The sequence below is a fragment of the Gymnoscopelus microlampas genome (assembly GCF_963454915.1).
Source record: "Gymnoscopelus microlampas genome assembly, chromosome: 1".
Taxonomy (NCBI): domain Eukaryota; kingdom Metazoa; phylum Chordata; class Actinopteri; order Myctophiformes; family Myctophidae; genus Gymnoscopelus; species Gymnoscopelus microlampas.
The window spans coordinates 16,742,350-16,755,157 of NC_139962.1; the positions used below are offsets into that span (position 1 = coordinate 16,742,350).

The 12,808-nt window shown below is 42.3% G+C and overlaps 1 protein-coding gene across 1 annotated transcript; it reads left to right on the forward strand.

Moving 5' to 3' along the window:
• Window positions 1–4,659: 4,659 nt before the first annotated feature.
• mnx2b (motor neuron and pancreas homeobox 2b) lies at window positions 4,660–9,569 on the forward strand (the record flags this gene model as incomplete). Its single annotated transcript, XM_084058535.1, has 3 exons — window positions 4,660–5,071; window positions 7,816–7,973; window positions 9,162–9,569. 3 exons carry the CDS (start codon window positions 4,660–4,662, stop codon window positions 9,567–9,569), a joined length of 978 nt encoding a protein of 325 aa, XP_083914661.1.
• Between the last annotated feature and the right edge of the window lie 3,239 nt (window positions 9,570–12,808).

The following is a 12,808-nucleotide window of genomic DNA, read 5'->3' on the forward strand; positions in this document are numbered from 1 at the left end:
TAGTCTGTTTGGTGGAGAGTCACCTTAAAGTGCTTTTTAATAAAATAAGGTGTATATCAACCAGAATAATGAGCAAAAGTTAAAAGGTATCCTATACATGCATAAATGACGGCCTATACTCATGCACATGCACTCTTGGAATCTTTGCACGTGTGTAGACCATCATTAGGCCTATGTTCCAGAGCATTCCTCCCAGACTAGTATAGCCAGAAAGGTTTCTCATTATACTGCTCTCTTGATGATGTGATCTGAAACCAAGCCTACATTGAAAGACTAGCTTACTGAATGCTTTGTTTTATATATCATTATTCGGATTGTCTGGTTTCCGTTTAGGCTACACAATAGGCTATCTTTCAAACTAGGCGTTTGAAAGATATAGCATAACTGCAGTGGTGTGTTCTACCGTGTTACGCTATATACGTAGTATACCGTCCAAGAAAAGTTGAAAACAATCGTATACCCTCTACTAACCATTTAATTCGGTGATTACGCACAAGCGTATATACGCGTGTAGTAGGGAATAATATGTTTTAGCCTCCGAAAAAACCTAGAACACACCACTGCCTAACTGTTCACGCCGCACGCGTATGTTTGAAGGAGATGCTGTATTCAAGGTAGGCCTATGCTACTATGCGTGCACAAACGAGGGAACACGGCGAGGCGAGAGGCAGTTTCCAGCATTGATTCAATTTAATTTGTGCGTCTCTGTCAGCGGGCGAGGCGGATGACGGGTTTACCCGTTGCTGCACGGGCTATTTAAATTACTTTCAAATCATAAAAGCAAGGCAACGAGGCGCGAGGGGTAGAGGTTGAGACAAACAGGCCGAAAGCACTCGGCGGCGGGTTCTGATTTCCCTGGAGCAAATTAGCTCTATATCAGAGCAAAGCGACAGGCGGTAATCTGCCTGATAGGGAGCCCAGGGTGAGAGACATAGAGGAAGTGCTGAGGGAGGGAGCGAGGGGCGGGCCAGCCAGAGTGTGTCACCGCTCCAATCTTCTTGAGGTCAGACATAACAACCACACAATAAGCACCCTCTCTCTCTCGCTCTATTTCACTCACTCACTCACTCACTCACTCACTCACTCACTCACTCACTCACTCACTCACTCACTCACTCACTCACTCACTCACTCACTCACTCACTCACTCACTCACTCACTCACTCTCTCTCTCTCTCTCTCTCTCTCTCTCTCTCTCTCTCTCTCTCTCTCTCTCTCTCTCTCTCTCTCTCTCTCTCTCTCTCTCTCTCTCTCTCTCTCTCTCTCTCTCTCTCTCTCACACACACACACACACACACACACACACACACACACACACACACACACACACACACACACACACACACACACACACACAGATATTCCCATCCCATAAGTGAGGGTCTAGAAAAGCTCACTTAAATGTTTTGTTATTCTTCTCAGAATAAGTGGGGGGGGAGTAGCATCGTGCCTCCGTGGTGTGTGTGTGTGGCTGGGGGGGAGATGATCGCCAGTGTGTTTCCGCGACGGCCCACGGGCCGCATGGATGTACCGTGGTGTGTGTGTGTGTGTGTGTGTGTGTGTGTGTGTGTGTGTGTGTGTGTGAGTGTGTGTGTCTCTGTGTTTGTGCGCGCTCGCGACGGCCGACGGCTCCGCCTGTTATATGCGCGGGTGTGTTCTGTGCCTCCACGACGGGATGTGCACCCGTGTGTGTGTACACACGACTGACTACACCAGTGGTTCTCACACTTTTTCATGTCAAGGACCCCCAAATTGACACTTATTAGCCCGCGGACCCCCATTTGAAAAGATAAGCCAGGGACCCCAATAAGAGAAGGTTTATACGGCTTTCTAGCAGTGATTCTCAACCATTTTAATGTCAAGTACCCCCAGTTTGACATACATGTATTAGGCTACGGACCCCCATTTAATGGCATTTATACCTGGGGCCCGAATTTATATTATAAAATCAATGTTAATTTAACTCTGAGAGTGTGCAAATGGAACCAAATGGACCCGTTAGGGTCCATTTGGTTCCATTTGTACACTCTCAGAGTTACAGAACCATAAGGGTGCATTTGGTTCCTATCCATCATTTAGCTGGGGACCCCCTAGAACTGCCTCAAGTACCCCTGGGGGTCCCCGTACCCCACTTTGAGAACCAATGGACTACACAGTACAAACTCACTTTCGATCCCTGATAAACTCTCTGTTCTCAGCGCATAAGCCAAACTGCACACTTTGGGTGCTCATATTCCCCAACGGGTATGGTCTAGTAAATGTAAATGTTATACCCCTCAGATAGCAATATGGATTTGTTGTCCAAGTAAATAGTTTAGGCCTGCTATGTCATCAATGTTAGAATGTCTTTAGTTAGCTGCTCTGTAGTCTGACAATTTAACTGTAAGGTCTGAGGTATGTTTTCGATACAGCCTATTTTTTAAATAAAGAAAACATTTAATGTAGTTTTGCTGTTTTGGTATGACAGAAAGTCTGTTGTACCAGCTAAATCAACGCTGTCTCACAAAAAAGGCATATTTTGACTTTTTGGGTCAATTTTGATCAAACGTCAACATGCCCCTTGAAGGGGGGCGCAGAAAAGTCACAATATGACTTTCGGGGAATATATGATTTACGATTCTGTGCCTATCGTGACATAATTCGGACAGCGCTAAGTCGCTACCATGTTGACGTTTGGTCACTTAAGTCACAATATGCCTTTTGGGGAGTGAGACAGTGTTGGCTTAATACATGAGAAATACATGAGAGTAGGTTATATCTATGCAGGTTCAGTCATGCAATCAAGTAGCATTACATTTCCCCCCATGTAACCATGGTCTATTCTATTTGACTACAGGTCTGAGAGAAAAAGATGCCGCACACATGGTCTCAGTGCTAAATTGCACTGGCTCATAAAATTTAATTACATTGGTATAACCTTGATATGTGAATAAATCATTCCTTTATTATCACTGATATTGTAGAAATAATCCTTCTTAAAACATCACCGGTCCTATGATGACGGATGGACCTAAATGCAGAAGTCCTATAAGATTTAATAGAAATGCCATGCCAACTTCTGCTGCTTTGAAGTGATTAATAATTCCTGTAAGTATAAAAACTTCTCGTTTTTATTGTCATGAGGTAAAGTAGTTGCTATCTTGTAACAGGTTGGTTGGCAATAAGATAGATTTCGAAAATACAATAGCCTTAATCTTCTAATGTACCTCAAAGCTTTGAAACAGTTGAAGGTGTTTGCGGGACAGGGGTTGGACATTACCTCACTCAGAGTGCGTTCTGGGGGAAAAACGAGCGGGTAATTAGCTGATTAGAAGCCCGTCAACAGGAGTCAGCCGTCAGAGCCACGGGTCCAGCCAATCACATTCCGCACAGAGACCAGTGTTGCCATGTCGGCCTATTATAGGCGATTTTGGGCTTCTTTTTCTTTAAAGTTGCTAAAATTGGTAGTTGCAGGCTGCGGTTTTTTGGGCTTGTTTCTAAAGTGTACTTGCTTATTTAGGTTGGCTTCCAATTATTATTTTTTGTATTATTTAAACCAGTAGTTCTCAAATATGTTCATGAAAAAAGTTTGCAAACATTCTTGACTATGCGAGCTAAAATCCTTGATTATGCGGGCTAAAATGTAAAATCCTTGATTTTACAATGGAATATGCAGGGTTTTTATGTGATTCTTTGCGGTAAAAGTAGAAGTTGCGAAACATGCGGAATGTTGTGAATGCGAAAATATGTGAAATATGCGGAAAGTTGCAAAATATGCAGACAGTTGCGAAATAAGTGAAAAGTTGAGGAAAGGTGCGGTTTTACGCGATTTTGTACGGTGAAATATGTGGGAAGTTGTGAAATATGCGGAAATATGCGAAAAGTTGCACCAAGTTCTGAGCTTGTAGCTCGGCTATTTTCAAATAGCTGATCCATATCGTTTGTAATTGTAGCCTAAGTGCTCATGTGGCCTAGTTGCTTCTTTTGGGCTTGTTTTCCTAGACCTGGTTGCTTATTTCTCTCACAGAATCTGGCAACACTGGCACAGACCTACAGGGGTGGGGAATGGGCGGCTGATGGAGTGAACCAGCTACCCCTTTAGTTAGTTAAGTTGCTATTTAACAAGAGGTGGGCACGATCTCGCAACCTTCCCCTGTATAATAGACATTTTAGATTCAATCCTGTATCATCACACCCAAATAGGCTACATTTGGATCGGCCTTTTAAAATGACAGTCTAGTAAAAATATAGGCAACAAACTTTTCTCACCCTTTTTCCCTCCTTTGAGAATATTGAGAAATATTTTAGACATTTTTTGATTATTGAGACATTTTTTTGCAAGAAGTTGAAGGGGAAGTTGAAGGTGATTTTTTAAAACATTTTATTTTAATATTGAGACATTTTTTGCAACAAGTTGAAGGGGAACTGGGGAAGTGCACAATTAAGCTATGTTTCAATGGTAGCAGAATGCAGATTAGAATGATGTGTTGATGTGAACACCTGTTTGTTTGTTTTTACACCAAAGTTGAGCTGATATGCTCAGAAGGACAAACTGTAGATAAAGAGGGACTTATGAGTTGGTGATTGGAATTGGATTTGCCATCTATGCGCGCTGCAGGTGCATCGGGAAGGTTAACTTTTGAGAGCTTCACTAGTGCAATCCTTCTGAGAAACGCCGTCATGGAGAAATCGAAAAACTTCAGAATCGATGCTCTACTCGCCGATGAGACGAACCACCGAGGCAACCGAGACCAGCACTCCCCGGGTCTGAGCAGCGACAGCCCCGCTGGGAGCCCCGTGTCCTGTCGGCGTGGGGACACTCCGTCTCCCCTTCAGACTGGGATCATTCCCAAACCGGGTCTTCTCAACCTCCCGCATCCAGGACTGGCTTCACTGCCTGGCATGTATCCGGCCCCCATGTACCCCATATCGGCCTTGGGTGGTCCGCATCCTGCTTTCGCATACACCGGGTTCACACACTTAGCACAGCCGTATCCAGAGCACCTGAAGGCGGCTGCACTGGCAGGCTCTCTCCCGCTAGAGCACTGGATCCGTGCTGGGATCATGATGCCACGTCTTCCGGATTACCATTGTAAGTGTTTCATTTATTTGGGAAAGTTAAACGATTCAAAACACAATATCATGTAGACATATTGAATTGTGAATGTTGAGAAGAATTAGATAAATCCTCTTTGTAACCTGAACAATGGCCTATAGCAGTGGTTCTCAACCTGTGTGTCGGGACTCCCGGGGGGGTCCCCACATGATTTTGGGGGGGTCCCCAGATGACAGTGAAGTAACAAGGACTTTTAAGACCTTTTTAATGTATTTATTTTTACCATTAGGCTACAGCATCACAAGTAAACATTGGCCAAATTGTCAAATAATATAAGAGGCAAAACATTTGAAAATAGCCGATCTACAAGCTCACAATGCCTCCAAGGCGAGGCATTGTTGTGAGCTTGTAGATCTGCTATTTCCACAATATTTATCTGGGGGGTCCCCAGTTCAAATATGATTATTTTGGGGGTTCACGGCCTGAAAAGGCTGAGCACCACTGGCTTTAGTGTTGCAATCAATTTTGCCTAAAGAAGTGAATATGATTGCAAAAAATGCGTTGACAGGTGTTGTTATCAGACATTATTGGTATAAACTAGATGGTTTGGACTGTTTGATGACTTGACTTTTGAAGATACCGCGTCGCAATGTTGTAAACTTGTTTCCGTTGCCTGCGCGAGGCGCACAAAATGAAAACGTAGCCTTAATGTTTTAGCCTATAGCCTACAACACCCTAAATTAACGCATGTTTAATTATTTTCTACAGAACACTGGAATTATGATTACAATTATTATAATTTTTTGTATTGCGACTATAGCTTTTTAGTAGGCATAGGCTATTGATTGTTGTCTTGTTGTATACTGGCAATTGTTTTTGTCATGTATTTTTTACTGTAAAATAGCAGGTTATAGTAGTCTATTATTTTAGGTTTCGTTGTTGTCATATTTTGGTTGTGAATTATATATTGTATTTATATTTTTACAAAATGACATCGTGTAGCAATTGGCTACAATTTAATTTAAATATTTTCATAGCCACGTTTGATTTAGGTGAAGGTCAATCAGCTATGCAATGCTGAATTGGAAATACTTTTTATGGCCTATATTTCTATTATTTATAATGTTTGATATGGTTAATTAATTGTATAAATCATGTAGGCCTATAGAGGAAATAGGCTACAGTATAGGCCTAGTTGAAGCATAACCCTCAGACAGTTTAAGGATACCATCACCATAGGGTTTCTTTTTTTATATATATTAATTTTTTTTTTTTTTTTTAGTCATCAACAATAAGACAAACAAACACCAGACTATAATGCATGTTAAACATGAGTAATTAACCTATCATAATGAGTTACTGTATAGCAAACAGAATACAACAGTTGGACACATTAACAATTGGGCTTGTACAAAACAGAGCAGTCACAAACCGTTTCAAACTTTCTAACACATTTTAATCACTTTAACATCATTTTATACTTTGGCTATTCAAAAATAGCCGATCTAGTGGGGCACAGAGTGCCGCCCTTCGAGCTTGTAGATCTGCTATTTTTGAAAAATCGTGAACATTTGTGCAAATCTTTGAATATATATATATTTTTAAAGCAAACATTTCTAACTCAAATCTTCTGAGGGTCCCTGGAACAAAATATTTTGAGATGGGGGAGCTTGAGAACCACTGATATAGAAATATACGTTTTTCAGAAAACCGTTTTTAGAAGACATTTTTAGAATCGGTCTTAATGGTCTTAATTAAACTTTCAATTACAACGACATAGGTTCTCTGTCTAATCATTTTATTGGAGATTGGCCCCTACATGGTCTAAGCACACTTGGAAAATGTTTGACCCCGATTTACTGCTTTAACTGTATGTCATCTTTTAATTTTGGCCTATTTATTTAGCTATAAATGCCAACTCGATGAAAATTGTCTTTGTGTGACGAAGAAACTATAAACAAACACCTAAAACGTTCTGTAGTTCATCAATAAAATCCCAAAAGCGTTCATCGAATTTTCATTAAGTTAATGGCATGCTCGTGCTTTTATGGCCTCTGCGCCTGCTTCATGCCGTGTCCTCTCGTCAACAATAAACTCCAGTAAAGCTATTATAGTTAATGATGGCCCGAGAGCGCGGGCATATGTGTGTGTGTGTGTGTGTGTGTGTGTGTGTGTGTGTGTGTGTGTGTGTGTGTGTGTGTGTGTGTGTGTGTGTGTGTGTGTGTGTGTGTGTGTGTGTGTGTGTGTGTGTGTGTGTGTGTGTGTTCCCTCCCACAAATTTATATTGAACTTCCGATGTCCTTGGTATTATATAAATAACATAACCGACAGTCTCAGACAAAATCTTCTTGAGCTCATCTTGTCGGAAAGATTTGAGTAAAGCCTAATAGTGCAGCGATTGGGTTGGCTACACCTCAAAAAAGACCATACGTTTTTGTGTGTCATAAAAACACTGCTTTAAAAAATGTCAGATACAGGAAGGACGTACATTTCGTTTCAAGAGCCAAGTTCAATTACATTATGTATTCCACTGGTTCTCAAAGCGGGGACCCCCCAGGGGTTCTTTAGGGGTTTCCAGGGGGTCCCCAGCAAAATGATTGAGAGTTAGGAACCAAATGGTCCCTTATAGGTCTCCGAGAGTGTGCAAATAGAATCAAATGGACAGGTCCATTTGGTTCTATTCGACATTTGAACACAATTATGGGCAGTCCGCAAACCTTAACTGGGTTTTTTTTAATTAAGAAGTTTGAGAAGCACTGATGTATTCCACTTCCCTGCAGCCCCCCAGTCCGGTCTGTTGGGGAAGTGTCGGAGACCCAGGACAGCATTCACCAGTCAACAGCTCCTTGAGCTGGAGAACCAGTTCAAACTCAACAAGTACCTGTCCAGGCCCAAGCGCTTTGAAGTAGCCACATCACTCATGCTAACTGAAACACAGGTAAGAGAGAGATAGACATTTACGCCTGATTTATTCTTCACCGTATGACGGTGCTCCAAGATATAGCCGATCTACAAGTGCATGTATATGGGCTATTTTCACCGTGCGACACCATTCTACTGACTAAAAAAGCAAGACAGAGAGAGTCCTCATAAAAGTATTTGTTGACTGTCCTTTCAAAACACTGCCAAAATGCTGAAGCTGTGGGAAAGCCAAGAGAGCTTCTCAAACAAGGACATCTGAGCAACATGTCTAAACTACGCCACTTTGCACATTATTGCCTATCTAAGGTGACTTTCCACCAAACAGACACCAAACAAACTAACTCTGCAGAGATTTTACACAAAATGTATGAATTCAGACAAGCCATTAGTCATAAAAGTCTGGATGAGGACTTGAGCATGATTCATTTCCTGTCACTGAAATGGGTTTTGAATGCCATTAGTTGTTTTATTTTTTTGTGGTTAAAGAAACATTGGCTATTATGTCTACCATCGATTAATCTGATGTCATTTTACACGTAAAAGTATGTATAAGCCTACATATTTGTAGACTAATATTTTATTATATTGTAGGCACTATTCCACATAGACTTACTTGCACATGCTCCGTAGTAGACTACATTTAGCATTTTATTAAAGTGTTTTATTGTAGTGGTATATAGTATATGCCACTCAACTCAGCACCTGAGAAATAAGGCTCATGTAACGATTTTCACAGAGTCATTTCTTTATTAAGTCATAAAGAAATGTGGGCTGCCTCAGATGACACAAATTTAATCTCTGATTAAAATGTCAGGGTCTCTCTCGCTCTCTCTCTATACTTTATATGTGTACAGTATGTGTGTATATGTACGGATACATGTATATACCATATATATATACACACACACACACACACACACACACACACACACACACACACACACACACACACACACGTACCCGTACCCGTACCCGTACACGTGCACGTGCACGCGCACGCGCACGCGCACGCGCACGCGCACACACACACACACACACACACACACACACACACACACACACACACACACACACACACACATTAGTGTAATAAAATGTTTTCCACTGCTTGTTTAGTCATCAGAGAATTTGAGAATTTGTACATAGAGACACAAGACACAGAAATGATATGATCTTAACACCCACCTTCTTATTTTATTGCCAGGTCAAGATCTGGTTCCAGAACCGCAGAATGAAATGGAAACGCAGCCGCAAGGCCAAGGAGCAGGCCTCTGCCTCGGCCCAGTCTGACAGTGAACGGCTACGCAGTGGGGGCAAATCAGCCTCCGGCAAATTAGCGGAGAGCAGCAGGCGAATCGTCGATCAAGACGACGGAGAAGACGATCTGGAACTGGAGGAGGGAGAGGAGGAGGATCAAGAGGATGATGACGAAGAGGAGGAGAACCAGCATGGCTTCCCTGTTGCCATGAGCGGTGGCGTGGGGCTGCCACGGCCCACAGACTTCCTGCAGCGCACAGCTGAGCTGGGCTACAATCCCCACAGCCCGTTCTCCGATGAAGAGCTGGATGGAGTGCCGGTCGGAGGGGACAGGAAGATTGGGGCTGGATTGTGAGATGAACTTTTACAACTATATTACAACTATAAGACAAGCTGCTTTCCGTTTCATTCTCTTGAGAGTTTCAGAGACGGTGGACCCTGGAAAACTCTCTGTGGTCAAAAGAATCCGTGTGAATAGGCTATATCATGATCTGCTCTGTGATGTTTTATTTTTTTGTGGTCCAGTAGGGACAGTTGGCACTTTGCTTTCCCACGCTGTAAATACCGCAGTGTTAATTTAACTGTTGTTGTTTTTTTCACTTCCAGAGTTTAACACTTGAGTATTTTACTCTGTAGCCCATTTGTTGAAATCACAAGCTTGCATCATTATGTACAGTAATTGCCAAACATGCTGCTTTGCTCTACATCATTTTCCAGTTTGACTTAAAGAGTTTGGGCATGCAATGTCCACTCACTCATGGGTCACACACACACACTTGGTTCTCAAATCAACATATAAACTCTCAAATAAGTGTCAGAAATGTCCGTTTCTTAGCATGCCAGAAAAAGGTGCTACTTTTTTCACAACGTGGCTGTTTACACAATTAACTTCAATCACCCTCTGGTCTTGGCCCTGCCCACAAACAAGCTCAACTGACAGTGGAACCTCCTCCTATGGACCTTCATGATTAAGATGTGAATCTAACAGGGGCCAAATGAACAAGTGCGCATTCTGTGTCAGACAGTTTGAGAATGTGCGTGTCGAAATTTAACTCAGTGTATAAATGTAACATTTAGAATAGAAATTTGGTTACATTTGTACACTCTGAGTTACAAATGGTTAAATTAACACAGAGGATTTTACTGTGTAGAATGAAATGGACATGAGACTGACTGCACAGTATCAGTATGCAGTACACAACCAGTAATACCGCTTGTCCTTTGTGGGTGTGGATGTATGCAGGACCTCCGCTCATGAACTTGTCTATTTTGTGACCTTTGTGTGTATTAGATGTAATGCTGCACCTGTTTTTGTTCTTGATGTTGTCTGTGGATTTATTCTAGCTATACATGTTGATGCATCTAATTTATTTGAATGAAGAGGTGATTGCAAAAGGAAACAGCAAATGTATTTATCTGAAACGTTGTGGTGTAACTGTGAAATAAAAAGAAAACGTGCAAATGTCAAGAATGTTGAAATTAATGAACAATTCCTTTGAAGTATTGTATATTATGCAATCAATCAACTATATTAATTAACTGACTATTTAGCTACTTCAACCATAAGTAAAAACAGATTTTTCTTTTTTTACAAAGTACACAACTTGAATCAAAGTGATACTACTGGTCAAATATTACTCCAAGAGTACTTGCCTTTAAAAAAATACACATCTATTTAAATGTACATTCTTTTTGAATGTCAGTGCATTGCTGTATTGTTTTCACAGTGCATTTACCTGTAACCCTCTGAAACAAAAGACTTGCTAGAAATGTCTTTACAATGTTCAGCAAAGAAATGCAATCACATTGTTACTGGACTTCAAGGACTGGCAAAACCTCCAGACGTTCTAAATGGGCTTTTAAAGCTGTCTGCAATAACCTCCTTACGGCCCAGCCTAGGAATCTCTAGTCATCCTTAATAATACACCAGACATCATTGTAACCGAGGCTAAACCAAACTAACCTTAACTCTTTAGCCTTGAGGGTTTTTTATTTTTATTTTATTTTTTAACCCTCTGAAGTACCTCTTCCCTGGCTAGCTGCCTAGAAAAATCTACCTTGCTCTCTCAACCCTAGATGTCGTGCATCTCACGATGGGTGTTTTAAACACAACCACACTGGACCGGTGAAGCCCCCGTTAACTCAAGACGTTAAAGGGTGACGCCAGGGTCCGCCAAAAAAACTGTTAAAACGACGGAGGTGCGGCGTCTTAAGCAGACTTGAACCACGAGAGGCACCAGCCTAGAGAGCCACCAGGCGAGCGAGTCGCTGTGCTTAGCGTTGCGAAGTCTGCTTGAGCCAACTCAGTGCCGTTCGAGTTAAAGTCCCGATAGAATTAATCATAACTCATATCCCCCTATAGTCAACATGTGCCGTATTTGCCCCCCCCCCCCCCCCCCTTCCAGTGAAACGTTTGACTTCTTGGGATGTCCGTCCCAAGAAGACACCCTGAACGTGTACCCAAGGGCCTGCAATTAGGCTAGTCGTGTTAGTTACGCACAAAAACAAAAAGTTTAAATAAAACAAACCCAACCAGCCCCATGGTGACATGTTGCTCAACCCTACCTGCAAAGTGACTCTGAAAGGTAACCCCAGCTATGCCCCACAATAGGAACAAATTCTTACTCTGAATCAGCCTCTCCCTGGCACACTCAACTGTAAAATAATTTGTAAGTGTTCTGTTTGTGGACCTTCCTCATTTGTGTCTATAACAGGCTGCACGCAGCCCCTACAATTAAGAACCAATAGACACCTAACCAGCCACCCAAATGAACCATAAAGTCTAGGAAATGCCATACATAAATGTCCTCAAAGACGAGGACGAGCCCCCATTTGTTTCAAGTGGCTCAGCTTGTAACAAAGGAGGAAGCTCACACAAACAGTAAAATTTCAATGATTTTATTTACACTAACAAATCACTATAAAACGTAAGAATGAAACATGCAAGTCATTGAAATCAGTGATGTATGCAGTGTATGGATGAGTCTATCTCCTGTATCTGTATTGTGATTTGTGCGGCAGCACACACTCACACACACGCACACGCATATGCGCATACGCACACGCACACACGCACCCATACCGCACGCACGCACGAACACACACACACACACACACACACACACACACACACACACACACACACACACACACACACACACACACACACACACACACACACACACACACACACACACACACACACACACACACACACACACACACACACCGCACACACACATGCTGTTTAGTGTGTGTGTGTGGGGTAGACATTATTCAGATGGTGAAATTGCTGTAAATATATGTTAACCTTGAACTTTCCACCTTTGTATATATATATATATACACATATACACACACTCTCTCTCTCTCTCTCTCTCTCTCTCTCTCTCTCGCTCTCTCTCTCTCTCTCTCTCTCTCTCTCTCTCTCACACTTTCTCTCACACACACACACACGCACACACGCGCACACGCACGCACGCACGCACGCACGCACGCACGCACGCACGCACGCACGCACACACACACACACACACACACACACACACACACACACACACACACACACACACACACACACACACACACACACAC